The 25,801-nt window shown below is 39.0% G+C and overlaps 2 protein-coding genes across 5 annotated transcripts in view; both read left to right on the top strand.

Moving 5' to 3' along the window:
• The window catches only part of aplp1 (amyloid beta (A4) precursor-like protein 1), a 32,895-nt gene extending 13,565 nt beyond the window's left edge, over positions 1-19,330 (top strand). Inside the window, exons 2-17 of one of the 3 annotated variants that reach the window (XM_010789688.1) lie at positions 5,676-5,855; positions 7,343-7,472; positions 9,446-9,558; positions 10,046-10,239; positions 10,324-10,634; positions 12,019-12,146; positions 13,386-13,460; positions 13,570-13,728; positions 13,864-13,992; positions 14,386-14,485; positions 14,595-14,762; positions 14,891-14,908; positions 15,024-15,097; positions 15,235-15,300; positions 15,383-15,526; positions 16,333-19,330. In XM_010789688.1, the coding sequence (XP_010787990.1) occupies positions 5,676-5,855; positions 7,343-7,472; positions 9,446-9,558; positions 10,046-10,239; positions 10,324-10,634; positions 12,019-12,146; positions 13,386-13,460; positions 13,570-13,728; positions 13,864-13,992; positions 14,386-14,485; positions 14,595-14,762; positions 14,891-14,908; positions 15,024-15,097; positions 15,235-15,300; positions 15,383-15,526; positions 16,333-16,434 (2,091 nt within the window). In that variant the 3' untranslated portion in view covers positions 16,435-19,330. Of the gene's footprint in view, positions 1-5,675; positions 5,856-7,342; positions 7,473-9,445; positions 9,559-10,045; positions 10,240-10,323; positions 10,635-12,018; positions 12,147-13,385; positions 13,461-13,569; positions 13,729-13,863; positions 13,993-14,385; positions 14,486-14,594; positions 14,763-14,887; positions 14,909-15,023; positions 15,098-15,234; positions 15,301-15,382; positions 15,527-16,332 lie in introns of all 3 variants that reach the window. The other 2 variants (XM_010789687.1, XM_010789686.1) reach the window with 2 other exon arrangements.
• A 4,214-nt stretch (positions 19,331-23,544) lies between these two features.
• The window catches only part of zbtb32 (zinc finger and BTB domain containing 32), a 9,518-nt gene continuing 7,261 nt past the window's right edge, over positions 23,545-25,801 (top strand). The window contains exon 1 of one of the 2 annotated variants that reach the window (XM_010789682.1): positions 23,545-23,617. The gene's annotated coding sequence lies outside the window, so the exon portion shown is untranslated. The remainder of the gene's footprint in view (positions 23,618-25,801) is intronic. The other variant, XM_010789683.1, reaches the window with a different exon arrangement.

Here is a 25,801-nt window from a genome sequence, read left to right as displayed (position 1 = left end):
TGATGTTATAGTACAGTAACGTGTTTGTTCTCATTTAGAATAGAATATGTTCAGGTGATAAATAATCCAGAACTCTGCTGCCCGGATCATCACCCGCACCAACTCATCCGACCACATCACCCCCATTCTCACTCTCTCGCTACACTGGCTTCCTGTACGCTACCGTATTGACTACAAAAACATTCTACTCATATAAAAAGCTCTCCATAACCTTGCCCCCATCTACATCACCGACCTCCTTCAGGAGTATACCCCCTCCCGCACCCTCCGCTCTTCGTCCGTATAGGACTTATCACCGTCCCAAGCTCTCGCCTCAAAACCATGGGTGCTCGAGCTTTCAGCTGCTCGGCTCCCAGACTCTGGAACTCCCTGCCACTACACATCCGACAGTCTGATTCCATAACAACATTCAAAACCCAACTCAAAACCCACCTGTTCAAACTGTACCCTGTGTCCTTCTATAGTCCATTTCCTGTTGTTTGTCTTGTCTTACCCCGCGTGATACTTCACTAAATCCACTGTTTTAATTGTTCCCTATTGCCCCTATGCCCTGTAAGGTGTCCTTGGGTGTTATGAAAGGCGCCCCCCAAAATAAATGTATTATTATTATTAATATAATTATTTGAAGTTTGTAAAGTCTTGCTGCTTAGATCCTGGATTTGTGTGTCATTGTGTGATGTCTGGTTGTTTGCTTGCATTGTCACTACATGTAGTCTTTTGGTCAGATGGGATATCCCAGGTCCCTGTTGCTAAATAGGGATTAGCTTCTCATGGGTCTGATGTCGCTTAATTATCAGGTGTCAAGCAAGCTCCCATATATCTCTATCCAGAGAGTCAAGAATAAGCAAAAAAGTGTTTAATTGTTTCCCAAAGATAGAAAGATTAAACGGGGGCACGTACCTCAGGTGATTTACAGCATATCATATAACAAAGGAAGTATAGAAAAATGAATTATAGATTGATGAAACTCAAAAACAAGGGGATCAAAACACTATCAATCACAATGGTATGCAAGGGAATAAAATATCCTTTTAAGTGATAGCAAAGGCCCCTATGTGACTATAGACATGCTGCTCCAAGCACTTAAGGACTCTGCATCAACTTGAAGCCTTTGATGCATTTATGGCGTGGTTCTCCAATGCACAGTCTGGCCGCAGCTTATAAAAGGTGACAAATGATTGGTGGGCTCCTCCCCTCCACCTCTACCACTCTGGCTTGCCTGCAAGGGCCAGGAGATTGCATCATTACAGAGGATGAAGTCATCCTGCAACATAAGGAAGGAACAGGTGCTGAACATGTAATTAGAACAGGATGGAAGATGCTGGAGGAACATGTAAATGTTCTGCCCTGGCCCAAACCCAGCCCAGCTGACAGGAGTATTTATGATGATCAAGTCTGTCGTCTCTCTTATTTTGAATGCTGCACAGCGTTATTTACTAGAGTGATATAGTAAACATATTATCAACCATTATTATATCCTTCTTATTTCCACAATCTCCGAACATCCCTTAGTTTCCTTTTGGCGCCTTCCGCTACGGCAATTGTGTGGAGGTACAAGATAACAAAGTGAAGCAGCACAGTCTGTACGCAGCGGATATGGAGAAGCAGTTGAGAGTAAAATAGAATTTTAAGAGAGCTAACGGAGGCGAAGAACCTGGTGAAAAAGGCAGAAAGCCAATCGATGCTTTATATCACCGGGTCGTTATTAATGATGCAGTGTTCTCTGCAGTGGGAGCTGTCAGGCTTCTGGGCTGTCTGCCTGTTCAGCCTCATCAGCACGAATACATGATATGTGAGACTCAGGATGGTTGAACAGCGCTGCCTTACCAACCTCTGCACGCCCACACCCACCTACTTCATGCTTGAACTGTAGATGCTTCAGTACACTTACAGTATTTTCTCACTGAGACATGGACTGGAGGAGAAGCATAATTGTTGACAGATAGTGAAGCCAATTGGATCAGTGTGCCTCTGAATGGAGACTGAATGTTCAGAGAGACCTAACCTGCTCACGCCGCCACTGTCTTTACACACTGTAGTTGAATTGGTATGAAAATGAAAATTGCACACCACCAAGACACTCAAATCTGTGTCTGCATATTAGTCAGTCCAAAGGGAATTACAGCTATAAATTGTAAGCATAAAACATGGACCAAACAGCTTAATCAAGGCAGGAGAATGTGATTCATTCACTGAAGCAAAGGCTATTTTTAGCAGTTAATGGATGCATAATCCTTCACCACAGAGGACTATTGTCTGTAAATGTAATCTGTATCTAATGCAATGTGTCTGCTAAAGACCTCACAGAATTCTGAGAAAGGCACATATTTGAAATGTTGTAAACAAGAGACCATTTGTTTTGTATGTGTTTGGTCTGCATGACATTTTGATGCATTAGTATTGTAAGCAATAGCATACCTAGCTGCAAATTGAATTCCCTGCCCCCCTCCACAACCTCTCTGGACCTTCTTCTCAAATTGACCGTTGTTATCAGTTTGACTCTGCTCTTGGCTGACTGATCAATTTGCCATTTTAACAAGATTAGCAACTTGGCAGATCCTCTCCACTGTCTTGTTGTACAGACAACAGGCCTCTGGTACATAAATAATGTGCGTTCTGTCCTGGCTGGGATTCAGGTCGGACATTGAGTTGTTTAGACAAAAATATCAATCACTGGTTATCATGGGCTTAAAAATAAATGAAACAATTAAATGAGTTGTGTTATAGCATCAAAAGCTTGCCTTTATTGTAGAAGATATATATGTTTTTGTGTAATTCAATAAGGTTCCATGTGACTAATCATGATCGAGAAGAACAGAACTAGTTTCATTGGAATAAAATCCGGCATCTTGAGTCATGCCCGTGTTCAAGCACATTCTTGCCAGATGTTCCCATAAATCCTTGGTGTAAAATCAACTGATTATACAAGTCAGTGTTATTTTTCCAAAATAGAGGCCCACAGTCGGACATATACGTAAAGCAAATATCGATACTCTAAAATACATTTCTGTCCAGCTACTTATACTTCTTTAAAAGTATTATCTAAACAATCTAAACTCAATCTGAACTAAAAAGGCTGACTCATGCTGAGGCCAGCTTCTGTTACTGCTGTGAGAATATAATGACACAGTACAATGAAACACCTTCAAAAGCCCTGCGAGGCATTCACACAGCAGAACAGAGCGGCTCTATGACGTCGGCCCCTGAGTAATGTTTTTGGGATGCATTTGTGTTGCTATGTGTAGTGGCGAAAGACGAAAAGAAGCGTACATCTTAAAACAGTATTTCTTATTAGGGGTTATCACAAGAGGGAGATCTAATCTGCTCCCAGATCTGTCTGCAGGCTGGGTGTGCTGGAGGTCAAGGCCTTAGGCTCCTGATGGACTGCTATTGATTTGGGGGAACGTGGCGATACAGTTGCAGTCGCTCAGCATTGATTTTCTGCAAGTGCAGTATAGTGGAGAGCAGGCGGAATGAGAGAGCTGGACCAGGGGGAGCTGCCAGGTTATCTTCTCAAATATCCGGAAGTATTTTTCTCTTTGTGGCACTGACCTTCCCTGAGAGATATATCTATATAGACACTAGCTCAGCAGCTACAGACTGTTACAGCAGCTTCAGCATTGTTATATTGCACTCATCAAATATTACTCTTAAGTTAACCATTAAACAAAGATCAATTTTAGCACTGTCAATTACTAATACTGTCATTTAGTTTAAAAGGAAAATATAAAATGTCATGCTGTGAAACTACCAACAGTTTACATTTACATTAATAGCTGACAACACACGACAAATCATAAATCAACACTTTTCCAAAGCACCGTTAAGCAATTTTTTTGTAACATGTTTATTCCATACTTTATGTAGCAGCCATTGTTTCCATTTATTTAACTGTTGGTTGATGATTAACTACAGCTAACTAACAAGCAGCAACTTGCTTGATGGGTAATCCATCACACTGGAGTTGTCAGCAAGTACTGACAACCCCATATTTAGATTGGCTGCAAAACAGCATTGTTTTAAGAGCAATATTGTCCAAAACCCCAGAGGACAAACGATTCATTCACAGGAAGAAAAGGAAGAAGTTAATGTTGTTGCATTGGATCATTTGCTATATTTAAAGCAGAGAAACTTTGAATCTACCCTGTAGCATGTTGGCTGTGATTACACGTCTTAAGCAACTTTGTAATCCTCTGCTTATTTATATCTAAACTATTAAAATGAATAAAAAGCCTAAAACCTAGGAGGGAAATGCAATCATGTAAAAAACTCCGCTATGCATTTGGAAATGGTCAGCAGTAATGAAAAGTAGATCTGTAATTTGTAAGAAATCTGCTAGGACATGCAGAAACACAAACTGCTCTTAGTGTAATTATAATGCACAGGCTGCTCAGGGCCTTTTATATTTATTGTACGTTTACTCAAAGGGATTTATATATTTATTTTATTCTGTTTGAATTTTAATTAGGACTTCAAAAACTTAAGCTCCAGTCGGCCAAAGTAGGGCTTCCCTTTGATCAGGCGCCACTCTCCCATATTTTATCTCCTCCATTTCTTCCCTTTGGGCAACTTCCTTCTAATTGGTTCAGCGTCGCTCGTCTTGTCTGTCGTCGGTGGGTCCATCTGTCTGTCAGTGCAGATGAAAGGATACGAGCTATACATAGGCTCCGGGGCACGGGATGTCCTTTTGAGGAGCTTTGGACCGTAAACATTGTGGCATGTTCTCCACCATGAAGGTTACTGTCAAATGATGCACTGAGAAAACCAAATATTTTACTTACTTGCAGACGTGTTTGTAATAGGTCAAATCTGCCCCAAAGATGAATAAGACATCTAGTGGAACATGATTCACTTTTCCACATTTATCATGATTCTTGAGGGCCTGCTCCTGTGACATTTTTTGAAATCCTGCTTTGTTTGTTAAGGCAGATCCTTGTTTGTGCTGTTTATAGAGCTTTGTCCTACTCTTACAGTACCTAACCCCACCCCCCCTTTATTCCTCCCTGGGCTCTCTCTGTCTCTGTGCTGTGTGTTAATGTAGTGAAGTGGCCCATCGGTCAATGAGCTTGTATTAACACCTGACTCCCAGCCCTAGCTGCTGTTTCTTCCTCTATGTGGGGTCCCCTGGGCCCTCCCCCAGGCAGAGGCAACATATCCCACGATCAATAACAACATCCTAGAAGGCCACTGGAGGAGGGGTGGCAGACAATATTTTACATACACTCGTATATTTATGCTATACACCTTCCTTTTAATCATTCCTCCTTTCCTCAGCTGTCACTGCTGTCAGCCAACAGGGAGAATAGGCCACCAGACAATAACTCAGGCTTTTTACTGGCTCTTCTTCTCATTCACTTCACTGTCTTTTACAGATCTTTTTTCTGAATTTGAGGTTCTCCGATATTCTATCAAAGCTTTGCAGTGTGCATTCAATTCCCCTGTGCATTAGCTTCCTCTACATTCTCACCACTCTGTTTCGATCTTCCCTCACTCAGTCTTGCACCCTTGCTTACACTTTTGGTCTAATGTTGGAAAGTGCTGGAGTGCATTTAGGAATTATCTGTGGTCTACCCGCCCTGGATCAGCTTCAAACACAGTATTATCAGCCATTGTGTTTATATTAACTCTAACTTTACTCTCTTGTCTCTCTCTTCCCTCCTTCCTATGCTCTCTAGGCTTTGGCCATGACCGAGGTGAACGGGCCAGACCGAGAAGGCGCTGAGCCACAGATTGCCATGTTTTGCGGCCGTCAGCTCCTGCACATGAACCTACAGACTGGCCAATGGGAGCCGGACCCTCAGGGCCGGCAGGGCTGCTTCAAAGAGCCCGGAGAGATCCTGTCCTACTGTCAGGAGGTAAGGTCCTAAACCTTGCAAATAAATCATTTTAACCTGTACAGCATCTAAAAACAGACTTTTTTTTAAAAACGAATCACTCTTAAAGAAACAGTTCACCCAGAAAATCAAATCCAAATGACTTTTCTCAAACAATATAGATTGTTCAGGTGCAATTTGCCGAGTTTTGGAGATCCGTGGAGATGTATTCCTCCTCTCAGTAAAATGCAAATAAATGGCACTTACTCTGTGGCGCAAAAAGTGACATTGAATATATTTGAAAAACTTAACAGCAATGTCTATTTCCAGGAACCATGACTATAATGTAGTAACTTTTTTCTTTCTATCTTATAACGCTATAGAGAGAAATGTGCATTTATTCGTTGAAGAGAGGATCTAGCTTGTGATTGATTTCTAAAAAGAGACCTCTCTGTTGTGATTTTTAAGCACCACAAGCCATTTGGTTCCATTATATTGAATACAAACCAGACTTGTCTATGGCCGATATCTCCAACATGTGTCAACTCGCACTAAAAAAAATATATAGAGATGTATAAATAGCACAACAGACAAGAGAATAAATATGTGTTTTAGATATTTAGGTGAACTGTCCATTTGATGCTAAAGTGTTGAAAGAATGAAGCATTAAATCCCAATTGCATATTATTAATATATAATTTGGTTTTTCTAACACCTGTCCTATTACTCTATATATTTAACCATATATAGTGAAGTGATGGTGGCTTGTTGGAATATTTCAATATTTCATTTTTAACGCCATCCACTTTCCCTCCTCTTGTTATCCAATATGTGTACTCTTAAACATGTGATGTAAGGTAGTCAATGTTACACCTACTCTCCACACACTCCTCCCTCAAAAATATGTATTTGAAGTAGAACCGTAAAGGCAACCAAGCGCCATCTGGAGGTCAAAATAGACACTGCTGCTACGGGTCTGAATGGAGTGTAATGCGATTAGCAGACACATTATGCAGCTGTGATAGCTTTTACACAAAGCATCCATGTTTTCCTTGACATTTGTGATGAAAGCATTTAAGTGTGCATTCAGACTCTTTGCCAGATCATTTCTCTCACTATTAAAGCTCATAATGAGTTTTAAATTATTGGCCTTGATTTTAAGTGAAAGTAGTCACATGGGAAATTGGAAATAAAAGAAGAAGAATGTTTATTGAAATAATAATTTCAGTTTGCTGTGTCTAAGATGGCTGGAAATAAAGGATTTAGCATAAAAATCCCTTATTTCCAATAAGTATCTAGAGACAATGTTGCATGACTCTCTCCCTTGTTAGTGTTCTCCCCACTGACTGTGCTCTCCCCCCTCTTCTCCCTGGTTCCTGCTACTTTCATTATACCCACCCTCCCAACCAAACCCCCAACCCCTCTTCTAACTGATTCTCCCTGTCCCTCCTGTCTTCAAACCCTCTGTTCTGTCCATCCATCGATCTGTTTCTGTCTCTGGTGGTCTCTGCATGTACCCGTACGTCCAGATGTACCCAGCACTTCCGATCTCCCATATAGAGGAGTCAAAAAGACCTGTCACCATCCCCGCCTGGTGTAAGAAAGGTTGGGGCCACTGCCAGACACACGCCTTCATAGTGCTGCCCTACCGCTGTCTAGGTAAGATCAACACACCACACTGTCGTTATATAATGTCACTGCTAGGAATTCATACTGTACGTCTATACTTCCCTTTTATACTTTTGATGGATTGACTGTGTACTACTATGGATAATGGAAGCAAAAATGTGGACAGGGGTACGACATACTCTGACTGCTCTACAGCAAAGGCCAAAACAATTCCAAATATGATTTTATATTGTTTTTCAAAAATGAATATTTCTTTGCATCTCAATCAATGCAACAGTGATATATTTTTTCCTCTGTAGTATTAGAACAATAGAAAGGCAGCTAAACAAGTCCACAGTATTGCAGAGGGGCCATGGCCGCTATAAGCCACTAGGAGGGAAGGTAGGCTAACAGTGGACGAGTGAATGTGTGAGTAGTGAGTCACCCTGTATCCAGAAACCTTGTTGATTATTATAAACACAGCGCTGTAGAACTCTCTCAAGTCAAAATGTACTGCACAAAAAATGGCAAAAAACATAGTTTGAGAACTTCAATCAAGTTTTAATATGAACATAGTGAAACTACCAGCAAGCTACTTCAATTTACTTTACAACTAGTTTAACTACATTTAGTTCACTACTCCTTAACATAGGTAAACACTTTCCTTTATGTGTACCGTAAGCCCTAAAGGCCAGTATGTAGTAATAGTGCCATATATGGAACATGTCTAAAATGCAAATAGATTACAAAACTTGTTCCTCACTTCTGTATGATTCATTGTTTAAATCAAATAAGGCAGCTGCATTCATGATTTTTATGATACATGTTGAATATTTATTTTAAACATACCACAGCTGCAGTTTATCTTCTGAAAGTGCCTGTACATTACAAATGTATGCACCCCATCCCCATTTAACTATTCTACACCATCCTTTTTATTTGTTTTATACCTTCTTTGCATCACACAGATTTTTTTCATTCATATACACTATTTCTTTCTTTATAACGCTTCTTCTTGGATCTTAGAACAGCAAACTCCATTGGAGTTCTTAAAACTAAATTGAAGAGCTATCTTTTTAATTTGGCTTTTCATTTGGGGTAATTTTAGTTGTCTCACTGTTCGTTTTATTGTTTTATCGTTCTGTGATAAGCTCGTTCTGTTTGTTTATAACCTGTCTCCTATGTTCCTCCATGTTTAATCTGTATGTGTCGTCTTTACTTTGTATCTGTAAAGCACTTTTGGTTGCATCTATCATGAAAGGTGCTATATAAATAACGTTTATTATTATTATGACTTAAAGGGGACCTATCATGCAAAATGCACTTTGTGATGTCTTTTATACATAAATATGTGTCCCCGGGGAACTCACGCAGCGTCAGAAAATAAAACCCTCTCTCTTTTCCTCCATACCCAAATCTTTTCAAAAAAAGGTGTACAACGAGCGGATACAGATTTGCTGCCGATCTGACGTCAAATCGGCACTGGACCCACAGAGAGTTGCTATCAGAAACAATGCCTGACGTGTTTTGGACGTAACTAACGCTAACACTCAGAGCTAACCTGTACAGTTGAGCACATGTGTTTTAAAAAGCAGGAAATAAAAAAAGGAACTTACCTTTTGATAAACCTGCAAGAGAAAAGGCATTTGAGCTCCATACTATTTCAAAAATAATCCTTGACGTGGTTTAAACAGGATGGCGTTTTATCACAACCAAATTTAACATTATCTCCGGTAGAATTCTGATCAGGCATTAGCTCCGCCTCTTCTTTTTGCTTTTTTCAAGCTAAAGACCCAAAATCCGCGTTTCTCTACCAGGGCTGCAAAAGAGGTGTTTGAGCAGTATGAGGCATGGCTACAATGGGTGAACTGTTTGGTATTTTAAGCAAAAAACTTCACAGACATGTTTTGTATAGGTATGGCCCTACAATATATGTTTCCAATGTAGCATAATAGGTCCACTTTAAAATAGTCCCACTGTTTAAAATCATGGTACACTCAACTAGCCCTTTCTCCACTCTGCAGGGGGCGAGTATGTGAGCGAGGCCCTGCTGGTGCCCGACCGATGCCGTTTCCTCCACCAGGAGCAGATGGATGCCTGCAAGAGCTACATGTACTGGCACAGCATCGCTAAGGAGGTGAGAAGAGCAAATAGAGATGTAAAGCAAATATCTACAAAGATGATAAAAGTTTCCGAGCCACATTAAAGCAGCAGGGTAATCACATACACATGTTTTATTGTGTTGCACTGTTGGAGGAGCCTGTTACCTAAGATTTTGTTCGACATAACTACACTGTAGCTATGTACGAATTACAATAAAAGCCTTGAATCTTGAACAACCCAGTGCCACCAAAGAAACATTTCTGTGGCCAAAACAGAAACAGCAGTCCAGACTAGACACGTCTGCTCTGTGGTTTGTCGTGCATCACGTCACATCATCAGTACGCCTACCGGAGGTGTTTTTGAAAGAGCAGAATGATGGCTGAGTTCAAGCTGTAACACTCCCTCACATCACCTCCTGTCAACATTTCATATTCAGAAAGAAGAAACTCAGAATTATCTCATTATATTTACATTTTGCTTTATTTTTTGTAACTTTTAACACAAAGTATTTCAACAATCAGGAATGCACTGCAGACAATCTGGAGCTCCACAGCTATGGGATGCTGTTGCCATGTAGAGATAATTTCCGAGGAGTGGAGTATGTGTGCTGCCCAGGCCGAGGGAGTTCCAACGGCAAAGCAGAGATGGAGGAGAGAGACGTCCCCGCTGCTCCTCAGACATTCACGTCCCAGACCAATGGAAAACTCAATTCTGTGTAAGATCATTCAGCTTGACATGTAGGAGGCTGAGAGATGTGCGTTACAGGCTGTCAAAGTAATGACTGTTTGGCTTTCCACAGAACCAAAGTGACAGCCCCCACTCCCAGCCCCTCTCCTGACACTGATGCAGACGAAGCCGATATGGAAGAGGAGGATGATGAAGTGGTGGAGGAGGAAGACGAGGAGGAGGAGGAAGACGAGGAAGACGAAGTTGATGAGGAAGAGGCGGAAGAGGAGGAGGACGAAGAGGCAATAGCTGTGAAAGGCCCAGAAGAGTATGAATACTCCATTGACTCAGGACCCTATCAAACATCTGACTACATGGACTCTTTCTTCTACGAGAAAAGCCAGAAGCCCACCACCTCTGCACCTCTGATGAAGGAAGAGAGCTGTGAGTCTCCCTCATGTTTGCTTGGCATGCAAAGAGTGTTTAGTAGCTGTAGATAAGAACAAACATCAAAGATCTAAAAACTGTTGATGACAGCATCACTCTTGAATAGGGATGGGTACGGAAACCAGGTTAAACGGTGTCCCCGGGGCTCAATTATTATAAACCCAAGTATTGATATGCTCCAAATGTAACCAGTTCATTATCGATAATCTTTAATCGTTTTGTTTAATTTATTATCACACTGAAGTATCTACTCTGCTCTCATTGCTGGTGCTGGGCTGAAATAAAAAGCCATTACTTTGTCAATACACATGTCCAACGAGCATAAACATTTCAAAAATAGTTATTTCTGCTGCTTTGCCCACAGTACTCTGTTTCCAGGAATACTATTTATTTTATATAGTGAAGGAATTACTTTTGCTGCTCAAGAAACCTCATTTATTTCTATTTAAAATCTATATGAAAAGCAATTATATAAATGCAAAAAATAACCTGTAAGAGTTTCAATAAAGAACTGAACAGATAAGGAGTATGATAAGAATAGTAATATTGATATAAACCCTTATGATGCTCGGCACATCTCCTCGGCTGTAACCTATAGTAGTGAAGTGAAACTATCAGTTTTCATATGGGGTGTGTGTATTGGACCCCATACATGTGTGAGGTGCATGGATGAAGATGGGCATGCTGGAGAAATGCAAATAAGTGTCTCTGTCTATACTGAATAGAATACTGAATATTTCTCAACAGTCTTCACTGACCACTGTCCTCACCACTTGTGTGTGTGTCATGTAGATCTTAAGCATATCACACTTCCACCCACTCAGCAACCTCCAGGCCTCAGCAGGGCTCTTTCTCATGTGCGTAGCAAATGGAGCAGCTGACCACCAAACATATAAACTACTTAGAACAAACTCAGGATGGAAACCATGATATTACTCACTGTATGTGTGGGAAACAATTGAAACAATTAAATGATCCATTTGTGCGCTGTAACTACTTCAGTTTAACTAAAGTCTTATTCCATTGGTTTGGATACAATTTGATGATAGGAGCTGTTGTACTCGCATTTAAAATAATGTTGATTTCCCGCTTATTCAAAATCCAGACACAACAAGCAGAATGGGATCAGCGATCTCCTAAATGTTTGGGATTCTAAAGTAATTCATAAATTGAGTAATTGATTAATCTTTCCAGAACAAAATCCAATGTAGTTTTCTATTGTGGTTTGTTGAATGTTTCCCCTTCCTTAAATTGGAGTGTAAAATTGCCTTCCCTGTCACATTTTGACCGAGGCAGTTCTTTTAATAACAGGATAATTGCTCTCTGGCTTTTGCAGTCTGTGTGACGGTAATAACCTCTGTTTTCTGTCTCTCCTAACTAGTGACAACACCCAGGCCCACAGATGGCGTTGATGTTTATTTTGAGAAGCCAGTGGATGACACGGAGCATGCCAACTTCCTGCGTGCCAAAACAGACCTGGAGGAACGCAGAATGAAGCGCATCAATGAGGTGACTTTCACACGGCAGAGAAGAGGCTAATGGTTGTTGGCTGGCTGGTCGGACTGAGACTGGCTGTTCTATTGCTCTCATTTTCTCATCTAATCCTCAACATGTTTTATGTGCTATCAGGACAGCAGATAAAGACAAGAAACATTTAGAATTCAAATATGCCCAAACAAAAAGAGCTGGTCAGTGTGACCTTGTATGGACTCTGTGGCTAGAATATAATCACATTTATAAAACGGACAAGTCAAATCAAGCAATCTGATTGGTTCTTAGCCGTGATATACTGAGCGTATACCACGGGTAGAATAGTAAGTTACTTTTTTTCACAACAAGTCAGTATCCCTCCACGTCTGAGAAAAACAGTATACAGTTGGGCTGAAAAGCAAAAAGCTTTGCGTCGGGCTGAACCACGACCCTTAGCTGCGATATAATGAGCATATGCCACGGCCTGTCGTGAGCTAGTGCTTAAGTGTAATTCATCCTTTTAAAATGCCAATGGGTATACGTTCAGTGCAAAACAAGACTCTCCAGGAGTTAACATTATTATAAATAAAAATAATTTAAAATGTATACTTTGCAGTATTTGTTGTTTTTACACAACACATGATGGAAGTTTATCACACTTCGCATCTGAATGTGTTTTTGCACGTGCTTATCTTACAAACAAGTACACACGCTTACATTCTCAAGACAGGAGCTGTACAAGTTAGAGATTGTATTTTTGATTTGTGGTTTTACCACAAATACCATCTTTTTATCACTGTCAGGCCATTTTGCTCAACAGTTTGATAAGAGCATGTCTTTAAAGATGCACATTTATGATTTAGCTTTACTGTTCTTTCGTAACTAGCCTTTTATATAAAAAAGGACAACTTAGTAAGTCAGAAAACGACTGCGTCTGTTTTGTCTCTAAATGTCAAACATTCCTTACAACTGCCAGCATTTCCTTTTGAGGTGATTAAATATGGTATGACAACTATTGCCTGGCTTTCTTCAGGGAACAGCCTGTGAATTAGTATATTTCCTAAATTGTTGACATCTGATTTTTAGCCAGACATCCCAAGATTTTAAAACCAATTCATTTCTAAATCGGTGACATTGTGTTTACATGTGCATAAGTTAAAAGGGAGAGTTGCACTGTTGCTCTTTATGCACTTTATGTGATGTGACAACTTAAACATGTTTTATGCCAAATGTACTTTTTATCAGTGTGCTATTTACACAGTATATTTAACTCCTCAGATCATGAAGGAATGGGCCGAGGCCGACAACCAGTCAAAGAATCTGCCTCGGTTAGAGCGACAGGCCCTGAATGAGGTAAGCAGACATTGTTTTTCAAACTCGATAGGATTCATCCCATAGTTGAAATACTCATGTGGTTATAGAGCCCCTTTAGTTATCCTTGCATCTATGTTTCCTCTACCAGCACTTCCAGTCTGTGCTGCAGACGCTGGAGGAGCAGGTCGCTGGAGAGAGGCAGAGACTGGTGGAGACTCATCTGGTCAGAGTGGAGGCCATACTCAACAACAACCGCCGCCTGGCCCTGGAGAACTACCTTACTGCCGTACAGTCGGACCCCCCTCAGGTACGCCCATCATGGAGTGCAAAGAAGAATAGATAGAGTTAAACCTGGCTCAATTACATATGTGCTTTAAATCCTTTCTGTGTGCCGTTATCTAACAGTCTGGCATTTCCTCACTCTGCCCCCTCTGTCTTCCAGCCAGAGCGTGTGCTGCAGGCTCTGAAGCGATACATGGCAGCAGAGCAGAAGGACCGCAGACACACACTCAGACATTACCAGCATATTGTGGCTGTCGACCCCCAGAAGGCTGAGCAGATGAAATTCCAGGTGTGTGTCTGAGAGTGCATGAGGTATTTGCCCCCTAGAGGCTTTTGGCACACACTTTTTTTTAAAAGCGGGGCTGTCTTCTGCTGGCCATAAAAAGTACAGAACACTGTGTGCTGAAAAGTTAGTACGCGTCACAGATAAGTTAATAAGAACTGAATCCACATAGGTGAAACGGCTACCAATCTTCTTTTCATTGAAATCAGATCAAAGTCAGTCTGTGCAGGCTTCAAACGCAGACTAGACACATAGAACATTTATCTGGGTTTTCATTTTTCATTCATTTAAGGAGCGAATCACTGCTTCTCTTTTCACAGCAAAGACCGGTTTGACTTCTTTGATTGAACTTTGTTGGTCCTTACTTCGTAAAAAACTAAGCATAATTATATTTTGCAGGTGTACACACATCTCCATGTCATTGAAGAGAGGATGAACCAGAGTCTTGCTCTGCTGTACAAGGATCCTAACTTGGCTGAGGAGCTTCACGATGATATACGTAAGCGAAGCTACTGTTTTTATAAATCTGCAGGCTGCCTTGTTTTTTTTATATTTCCTGTTGTAACATATCGGTTCTGATGGATTGTTTCTGTATGTATGACCTATAGAGGAGCTGGTCAAGGCAGAAAGAGGAGACATCAGTGAGCTCATGACCACCTCCTTCTCTGAGACCCGCACCACCGAGGAGCTTCTGCCGGCCGAGAGCGAGGAGGAAAAGGATGACGAGGAGGAAGAGGAGAGAGCCTTCCAGAACAGGCCTTATCCTCCCCGCATTGGTATACATCCACATAGTTATCATATTCAACAGATACAAGTCTGCCTTAATGGTGGGAGTGGCATGTAAAAACCTCTCACAGCCTGCCGTTGTTAATGCTATTTTCCTCTTTTTTTTTCTCCAAAGAAGTGCAGCCTAACAAGAAAGGTGAGCCGATTCAGTGTCATTAAAGCATGATGTGTTTCTGTTTACAATGATTGTAGTGTAAATAATGACTTTTGCTTACAGTTACATGTTTTTATAAAATGTTGTCTCCTGTCAGCCTTAGTGTCTCCAGTAGAAGAATATGATTATACCACATCTGAGAGAGGCCCCACATACGAATATGAGGAAAAAGTAAGAAAATTATCTGAGAATCTGTGATATTAACCTAGCCCAGTTGAATAATCGTTTTTTTTTTATTAATTAATTGTGCTTTCTGTAATTTTTTTATGTGTTTTTTTAATGTTTCCCCTAATTCCCTGTCATTTTAGATCAACACCTCTGTGGAGCTCAAGCAGGTAGTCAACAAGCCTCCTGAGATCGAGAGAGATGAACTGGTGAGGCTAAGAGCATGAGCATCGTAATGTCATTCAGAATGGCTCATTTCATGTCTAACTGCTCTTTGTTTTCTTTCTAAAGCAACCCGATGCTTTGGAGACGTTTAATCGTGGCGCGATGGTTGGGTTGCTCGTGGTGGCCGTGGCAATCGCCATGGTGATGGTAATCAGCTTGCTGCTGGTGCGCAGGAAGCCATACGGCACAATCAGTCATGGCATCGTAGAGGTACGATCCTAGATAGGCCAAAAGCTCTTAGAGAACCACATCTGTGGTCTTGCACTTTATAGTTTAGCAAAAATGTTTTTATAGATATATATGTCATTATTTCCTTCAACAGCACTGTCTAAAGCACCACAAAGGTTTTTAGATGTATTTACCACCTTCAAGCTATCATTTTGCTTCCATAAATCACCTTCCAATGTGCTTGAATATGTAAATACTGTAAGATCCTTTAGGGTTAAGGGACAGTTTGATATTTTAAGAAATATCCATATGCTCTTTCTTTGCAAGATTTGTATGTTAATATTAAATCCAAACTCACATAATGTAGCCAGCAGCTGTAGCTTTTTATCTTTCACAAATGTGGGAAAATAGCTAAAATTGTTCTGTTCAAAGGTTAACATTTTTCGGAATGTTGCAAATTGTCGTTTACACTTAAATGTTTTACAGATTAAACAAACAAGATTGCTCGAAGGCCGACTTTCCAAGCTGCAGACAGACTTAGGCTGGCGGTTTTCCCATGTTTTCAGTGTTTATTTTAAGCTAAGCTAACCAACTGCTATCTACAGCTCAATACAGATAGGACAGTGGTATTATACTTTTCATCTAACTCACGTAAACCAATAAGCCCATTTCCCAGAATGCAAACTATGCATTATTTTTCGAGAAGTCTCAGCAAACTGCAGCAGTCATCCTACAAATGTTAACTAAATCATTGTATTGAAAGTACTCACATCTCAGTTGAAGGTGTGCTCCGTGCTTGTGAATGTGTCTTTAGTGTGTAATAATTGGAACTTTCGTCTGTCTCGCAGCAGGTCGACCCCATGCTGACACCAGAAGAACGACAGCTCAACAAAATGCAAAACCATGGCTATGAAAACCCTACCTACAAATTCTTTGAACAGATGAACTGAGGTACTGGGGTTTATCAACAACAAGTCATGCCTGACCACTTGTTTTGTCCCACCCCTCCCCCCCACTCTTCCTTACAGTGGTGTGCCAGCTACACACACTCCCTTTGACGGATTTTTGATGCGTTGCTAACAAAGTATCTGAACAAGTACAGGGTACGTCCCAAACCCTTTGTAAATGACCAACAACAAGCTATCATCAATGCTAGAATGTGAATAATGAGATATGATAGAAACTCACATCACCTATTGTAATCTGATACCCCTCCTCATTAGAGTCTGAGGATTTCCATTAGCAGTGACACATTAGCGTTTCATAATCCTCAAATACACTCACCTCATAGACAGGAAAACCATCCCAGTGGCATGACTTGACCTACTGCTCCTTACTAGAAACTGAAGTTGAACGGTGCATAATGCTTTATAGTAGACCTTTTTATTTTTCAGTAGTAGTCCCTTTTGTTAAAGATGTACCACAGTTAGATATAACGTATCTGTGTGTGAGTGACAGCCTAATCAAGTTATGGTTTGATTCTAAATTTGAAACTCACTCAGTGATATTGGGGCATTTACTAAGCTAATTGTCAACTATCCATGAGCTACTGTAACATTGAATGAACAAACGAAATGAACGTTAAATGAGGACTTGGAGGTTCTTACTTTGAATGTGTGAGACATTAAGGCTTTAATTTCAAAACATAAAAGGCCAAAAAGACCACACTAGTCGATACAGAACTATGTGCTGGTGGTTCAAAAAAAGTCATGTTTTTTTTTTAACTCTGAGGATCTACCCTCAAACGTATTATAAAATATTTGGCAAAATATACCAAATATTCCATTTAGATAATTTAGTCAGTGAATGATTTTGATTTATTTGTACTGCTGCCTAAAGAACTGTAAAACAGAATAATCAGAAGTCCGTTATTTTAATGAAAGCATGACAACTTGGTGTATGATACTGCTGTATTTATTTGTGTTGTTCTTGTCATTGCTTTTGAGAAGTCGGAAATGTCACCGTACAAAATTAACACTGTAAATAACGTAAGAAATACATACTACTAGATGTAAACATTTCTATGATTAATTTGCATCGATGTAATGGAATAATACATAAAAAAAAGTAAATTGTGCTGTTACGAGAAGGAGAATCATTTTTCCTAACATGGCTGATTGAAAACGGACTGTTGTAAAAACCAGCACAAGACAACGACAAAGTAACTTCTTTCTGAATGTATTTAAGGTAGAAGTTGAGTTTCCATCATATTTTCAGTAATGCATCATTCCCCTAGTAGACCTTTTTAGCAGTAGTGAAGTTGAACACATCCAACAGAAAGATGCCTGATGCCCTTCAACACTTTCTGTAGCAGCCTGATCATTTTCACATTTAGCAGGTGCGTAACAGAACAGAGGAACTAGAGCTTGCGTTCTATACATGTACAGAGCAGCGGAGTGTAAAGAGGCCACAGCTATAGTAATGTGAAGTGTCATTGTGCGTAATAAATTTTAAAAAAACACCACATTTAGGCATGGTAGTTTAAATCTCCCAGTTTGACTTATTTGGATTCAATAACATTGAATGTTACTACTCTATAGATGCTATATTTAAGTTACTCTCTTCTTAAATAGCTTTTCACTGAATGACTCATTGTAGTTCGTCATATTTATGATCAACATAGTACCCTGTATAGGTAAGTAAAAAAAGGGACTGACCCTTTTTTCTGGCTGATTGTTAACCGCTTAGTGTGTCAGGTTGAATTTCCTTTAGTCACTTCATTCAAACCGACTTGGTTAAGGAACATTGCTTTTTTTCCATCAGTCTTTAACAATCCTATAGAAGAGATAATTCATAACAAAATCAGTTTATACTTTATTTCTTACTGGTCAACATTTTACTTTTAAAACCTGAATATCTTGTCCATTCAGGGGAAAAGTAGTTTACTTATAGGTTGTTTTTTGTGTAAAGTCTGCTTTTGAAATAAGCAAAATTAGTTTGACTATCAGAGTAATGGTTTGCTTAGCATTAATCTCTCGCTCTTTGGTCAGGTTAATTGCAGGTTGCGGTTGAGATATGACAGGTGAAGACAAGTCATAGCCCTTGTATAATTTGTACAGCTACGTTAGTGAATGAAAACGTTGTATGTTCACAGTTTTAAGTCATTTGATCTTGTAATGATACTACTGAAACCATAGATGAGAATAAGCTTGCCTATGTTTCCCAAACCACTGAAGGTTTCCTACCAGCATTTAGCAGACTTAGAATGGTGTATACTGTAGTTAATCAAAACACATTTGTATGTACATCCTCTGTCAAACTCTAGACTTCTTTGTTTGTCTGTCCCCTTACTTCCCGACGAAATATAAACAATGTTATTGAGATTTTAATTGCTGCATTATTGCCTTTTACAATGCTGTGTTTTGGATGTAATTATTCTGTATTTTTTATTTCTATGTAATAATCAGTTGGATCATGGGTCATGCTTTTCACCTGTAATGTAAATTTAAAAGCTTGTTTAAGAAAACATTGACAAGTTTATAACGTTCAGAAATGTGAAATACAGATAGACATATGACCTCTGCCTAATTGACAAGGAGAGGCGCTAAGCACAAGTAGAACCAAATTACTCAATTTGTGTAAAGGTTGCTAAATGTTAGACATTGATCCTGTCTCTCTGATTTAAATTATAACGCATTGATTCTTGGGATGTTGATAGCACCATAGAGAGAGCTGTTCTTCATTTTCATTCAGATCTTTAACCAAAGACATGCTCCACAAATCAGCAGACAGATATTTCTATTTGGCAAAATGTTCTCTGTTGTGTAACTGTATTTGCAAGCAATCTGAGAAATTAAAACTGGTTGAGAAAAATGAATAGTGTAATAAAAATGAATGACCCATAAATGTGTCTGTGCTTATTTAATTGCTTTTCACATTTTCTCTCTCTAAAAAGTCTGACACCGTGGTCATGAGATAAGGAAACTTATGTCAGTTATACATTTCACAGGCAACATGTAGGTGAGTGAAGATTGATCATCATGTAATGAACCACAAAAAAACACAATCTAGCAGGGGGAAGACTGTATGACTAACTCATACTGGAAAAGAAATGTGCAAATCCCCAGCTGAATTCTTAGGAAAAGAAACCTAAAGTACAATAAGAACATACTTGTTTGGTCTTTAATACAACATAAATGTAATTTGTGTCCTGGTGCACAAGGTGTGATGACAAAAATTATGTTAAAGCATTAAAAAATTAACTTGGATCATATTGTGTATAGGCCCCATTGTTTAAACTTTCGTGGATATAGCCATCAACAATGTTACTGTAGGGAGAAGACTGAGCAACAACATACACTTTTAATCACCCATGATAATCTTCGATCAATGTAACATGAGTGTGTTCCTTACAACTTAATGTAGTGCACTGAGAAATTATATACTGTAGCTTTGGAGGTTCATTTCCTTTCATTTTTAAGAAAGTGACTGCTTTAATCTAATCATATTCCTATACTTGATGCTGTGAGAAGCATCAATACATATCAAGCCCTCTGTTAAACTAACTAATTAGCTGCTTTGAAACAGTTCCCAAGCACCAATTCATGTTACAGTCACAAGCGTGGGCAGGGAAGGCCACACACTTCCTTCACCCACAATTTACAAAGAAGCGCCAACCCCAGCCCCGAGCCCTGCACAGCTTCACTTCTTCCAAACCACAACACTAACGGGTAGTCCTGCTTACCCAGATTACTGTGAAAAGGCTCTGGCTGTACAGTGACAGTTTGGCCTTGAGGCATCAGGCGCACATCAGTCATCTTGGTAGTGGTTCCTCTGAAGTCGATTGCTTACATACCGCCACTGTGGTAATGTAAGACGACTCATATTAACACGACCTTTATCACATCACAGTGAGTGTGCCTTTTGTTTAGTTCAGGAACACTTTGATTCATTCAAAAAAACAACAATATGAAACCCCTCAGTTTGCAGACATTAAAACGTTTAGTAGGTAGATCAAAAGGTTGCTCAGTAAATGAATAAAACACAAATAACATTAACATCATATAAGATGTGTGTGGGCTGAAGTACACGCTATTGCAGAATGCGCACAGACTAGCATTTACCTCATATACCCCACACAGTTAGACACCTCAGTGAGTCAGCATTGGTGCTACGTCTGATGGTGATTGTTAAACTGACAGTGAGGGGATAGCAGGTGCTGAGGAGTGTGGTGTGGGGGGACTGACAGTCTTGATATTACTGGAAGGTGAAGCCCTTTGCATCAGCTCTGGCTGTCTCCTTCACATATAGCTACAGATGACATTTAAGTGTTGGTATAATGCTAATTTCTCTTAGAGGAATCGATGAGATCAGACTGTCCAGCGGTTAGAGCAATACTTGGCAATAACTGTTCACACAGGCAAACAAATGCACAGTAGTCCCTCCAAATGTCAGCACACTTAATGTGTGCACATATACACACAAGGATTGAACTTTTACAGATGGTAAGTGACATTTAGCAGGTGCATAACAGAGCAGAGGAACTAAAGCTTGCGTGCTATACATGTACAGAGCATTCATACCAAAATCAGTTTATACTTGATTTCTTACTGGTCAACATTTTACTTAAAAAAAAAAAAGATGTGTAGATATTAAAAAAGCATATGCACTGAAAATGGATTTACGACGTAATGATACATCTGAAAAAAAAAAAAGTCAATGTAAAGAGATGTGACCTTAACCAACCTGTCAAACCTCTGATCACTACACTACCGAACTACTAGATGGAAACCACCTTGTGTTTAACACTATACACACTTGACCATGTGGGTGACAAAGGAAAGGATGTGTTGTGTGTTTAAGTGCTACATATTCCAAATTAATTTCTCACTCAGATAAGGCTTGTGGTGTTCTTCAAAGTCTCTCCGGAAGCCAGATATGTTCCTTTACGTTGAGTTTCATAAGGTAAAGCACAGAAGACAATCCCATCACTGTGAAAATTACTTCCCGTCTTCACAGCATGCCAAATTTAATTCGACAAAATTACATTACTTAGTAGGCTTTTACCATATGGAATTGTATGAAGTTAATCAATGAAGGCCGTCTCTTGCCAAGCACATTCACATGTAATTTGATGTCACATATCATCTGTAATGACACCTGTACACTGTTCATCTGGTATGGACCTTGATTTTCTTTTCTTCTTCTACACCCACAAACTACATTTAAACAATCCAAGGTAAAAGCTAGCGGCAATGGCTGCGAAACTAAAGTTAAAGAATCCAGCAGCCTATTTTCAAACAGCCAAAACCACAATGATACGTAAACTAGACACTTGGCAACACTTGTTTGATAGCACCTAGATGTTCTAACTGGGTTTAGATTTTTTTTATCTCTCTAAAACTACACTAAAAAGTTATGCAGATGACACCGATCTATACCTGAATGATCTCATATGTGAAATGTAAGCAGACAGAACCATCTGAATCAAAGAGATAATTCCTCATACGATACAAATCATGATAATCAGGTAATTATTCATTATTGTTACCGTCTTTATTCATAATTCATATAAAGTCCTCAATTTTGACCAAGAACAATAGGATTTGACCACAAAAACCCACTCTATCTTCCATTTACTGCATTTCAATTCATACCAGACGTGACTTCAAAGGGCTTTTGCCATGTTATATTACATGGGCTTGCATCAGCAATATGTCCGTCTGCTCCCCAATTGCAACTTACCATACATTACTTTTGGCCAACTGTGTTTGTTACATCGTCTTTTGTTTCAGTTTGTTAACATTTTTCAAGCACAATTGTACGCAATGCTTCTCTCGCTATATAGGTCTTTTTTCTTTCCTCTCCTCCATCCTCCACTTTTGGTCTTGTGTGCCTTAAAGTCCCATTATCGTCTGCTGCCTTCTCATTACTGTTCCATACTGGGTTAACCTTTTGGCCACTCTTGACAGAAGAACTTCAATACAACATGCACTGCTTTAATTACTATATCCAACACTGCAGCCAACATTCACTCTTTTTCAGCTGTTTTGATCTCCACCCAAAAATATATGGCTCTTTAGGTGTTAGATTCATTGTTACATACAGTATGTTCACCAGCTACATGTAAAATATATCTGTCAGCTGAATTATATAATACATTTTGCAGATTTTCAAAAATATTCTATGAATAGCCACAAATTAGGGCCCAAAAATGATTGCATTTCAAATGTTGATTATAAGAGAAACAAGTAAAACTAGGTTAAATAATGTATAATGAACAACAAACAAACAATGTATACAAATATAATAGACTTTTGTGAATGCATGACTATATTGTTTTAGAAATATGTAATCTTGACTGCCTGATTATTAATCATGGTCAGATGAGGCTTTAAAAGGCACACAAAAGAAGTCATAATGTACTAAACTATCAAGGTCTGCTTAACTGACCAGCTCTACAGTTGACCTATTTATGTACATTTTTTAACACAAACATCTGAGAGGATCACTACATCGAAACACAGAGAATATATTTATATTTCAAGAGTGCTGGTTTCAGGCCTAGCCCTGCATACCAGTAATAGCGGGCTTTTATCTGTTGTTTGTAGGTTTCCTGTCACAGATCAAGGACTTTGAAGTGGTGTTTGTCTCAGCACAGAACATCCTATTAATGTATTGACCAGAAAGTGATGCTGAAGGAGAGGAAACCATGTACTGTACAGCATATCAAGGTAAACAGCATCAAGGGCATGCACATATCACTCTAACTGCCTTACTTGTTTCTTTATCAGGAAATGTTTTGGTTGAAAGAAAATCGTTCTCAGCTCTTTAAAATGTGTAACCTTTATATATTTTCACTTTTGTTTGATTTGTGGTTTACCCTGTACAACAAATACATAATGAATAGTAAATCTGCATCTATACTTTAAGGAAAACAGCAATAGGAAATAATTCAAATAACTGCTTTACTTCAAAGACAGTCACCACCTTTTATCAGCAAAAAATCCTTTTAGCACCATGATCAATGCACCAATAAGGGAGAGAGATCATCTGAAGAGGAGGGACTGTAACGTCAAAGGAGGAAACCAACCTGTCCCTCACCAAAACCTGTACCCAGACAGAAATGTCACTTCACAGTCATGATGCGAGGTAGCTCCTTATTCTCCAGGGAGAATATTCACTAAGAACCGGGTAAGTGTCTCACTCACACTGCTTGCTGCTTTTTAAGTATTGGATGCTTGAAACCACAACAAGAAACACTTTAACACTGCTCATCTTTGCTCTATTTAAATGTATTTCAAGATGTACTGTTAATACAACTTGTGTGTCACTTGTGAACTTCTGCTGAGGCTTTAAGTTCAGGCATCTCCCTTGTGACTTTGGGTCCTTTACATTTGAGCTGTGGAGAGGCTAGCTGTACGTTCATGTCCTGTCGAAGGATGTGTAGATCTGACATATGCATGCAAGGTTTTCCACCTTGTAAGCATTGAGATAGTGTGACAGCAGGGAGCATGAAGACCTAAACTATGTCACAACTCTGCACAGTGCAATAAAGATTTGAAAAGCATCAAGGGGAATTTTGTTATTGCACAAGCCGGTGTATTACAAAATGTAGAAATAACATGAAAGACACCACTTAATTTCTACAGTATAAATAGTACATTTCAGGTGTATGACATAAATGTGTGTAGATATTTGAAAGTACAATCAAGCAAAAAGTTTAAATTAAAGTGAATGGAATGGCACTCCACTAAAAGACAAGCATTTCGGAGCTGTCTCTGTAAATGAAGAGAGAAAATCCCAGAGAATAAAAGGTGTTTATATTACAACAACACATTGCACTGCTTTAAAGTTCCTGAAAATGCTCTTTAACATAAAATAACATTAACTGAAGTTACATTGAACATCTTAAACATCCTAAATACAAAATAACTCTCCTCACAGTGCTGCTTCTAGGACCAATAACACCACTGTACAAATAATAGCATCATTGTTACGATTAAATAATGAATTGTTCACTAAATTATTATACGCTATTCACTTCAATAATAACAATAATGTTACAGTTTTATTATTTGTATCATTATTTTTAATTTTTTTAATATTCTTATTATGTGAAAGGAAATTCATATTAATTCAGGAAAATGTCAATTGGACAGAATACATTTTAACTAGGCATTCAAATATAAGGTCTGTTGTATGAGATATATGCAGCGCATGCCTTTCGGTAGTGGTTAATTACACCGTTTTATATTCGTGTACGCAGGCGATACAGTAGGCTTCACTGAGCTGATGCGTGTTTACATTGCATGATAATATCCCTACTTGCTGTCAGCACGGTGCCCTCCACATTACACATTGTGTAACTGCAATTATTTTGATATAGAATACATAAAAACTAAATAAAAACATAAAGCTTGCCGGCTGAACCTTATCAAATTAACTTAATCTAAGTAATAACTAATTATTGAGGAGTCACTGAATTTTGGAGAGGGTACAAAGGCATACACACTTAAAACATTTCCAGTAATGATGAGACAAATGTCATCGCGTTTTACATTTACTTTCTATTTACATTCACCATCAGAGGACAGAATGGGGTTGCTGAAAATCCACACTGTAATAGTTAACAGTAGATGTGAACGCCGCTGCAAAAACCGACCACACACTGTATTATCATATAGGTTTATCATAGAGTTCAGAAGGAGATGATGTGAAGACGACTTCTTCACAGACATCCGGTAGTTTTGACGAACGGCTGTAGCGTTTTTCATTCATTTACTCTCAGTTTTAGGTGTGAAATTCCAAATATCTCTTTTACATAAATGCATATTTACATATTCCACCCCTGCAGTGCACTTGAATTGTATGTTTATCATTTTAAAATACCTTCATCTTTTAAAATACAGTCAACCTAATACAGTTATTGTTGTTGACTCTCATGTTTACCCGTGTGTACAGTCATTAGTCATGGTTTCATATACTGTTCGGGCTTTGTGGCTTTAGAGTGTGTATGTGAGCGCTGAATATCAAAGCTTTGAAAAAACGAGTACAAAGGGAGTACATTTCAAACTTCAGCCAGACATTCAGACAAAATATCATTCACTGTCTTGATTAAGAAAGCTTCTTCAGCGTATTTCAGTCTTCTAAAATAATATTATTAGAATTCTACTAGTTGTTAAGGTATTCATTTTTATTTAATTTTTGTTTTTTATTTATTTGGGGTCACATTATATTAAGAGTATAGTTTTGCAAATCATATATTTTTAGAGACCCAAAAAGGAAAAAAGTACGTTTGTTTGAAATGACAAATATCTACACATGCACTCATGCATCTACTTAAACACACACACACACACACACACACACACACAC

This window comes from Notothenia coriiceps, unplaced genomic scaffold (genome assembly GCF_000735185.1).
Source record: "Notothenia coriiceps isolate Sejong01 unplaced genomic scaffold, NC01 NC01_scaffold00033176, whole genome shotgun sequence".
Classification (NCBI taxonomy): domain Eukaryota; kingdom Metazoa; phylum Chordata; class Actinopteri; order Perciformes; family Nototheniidae; genus Notothenia; species Notothenia coriiceps.
Note: the sequence above shows the minus strand (reverse complement) of the source record. Positions and strands in the feature narration are given on the sequence as shown.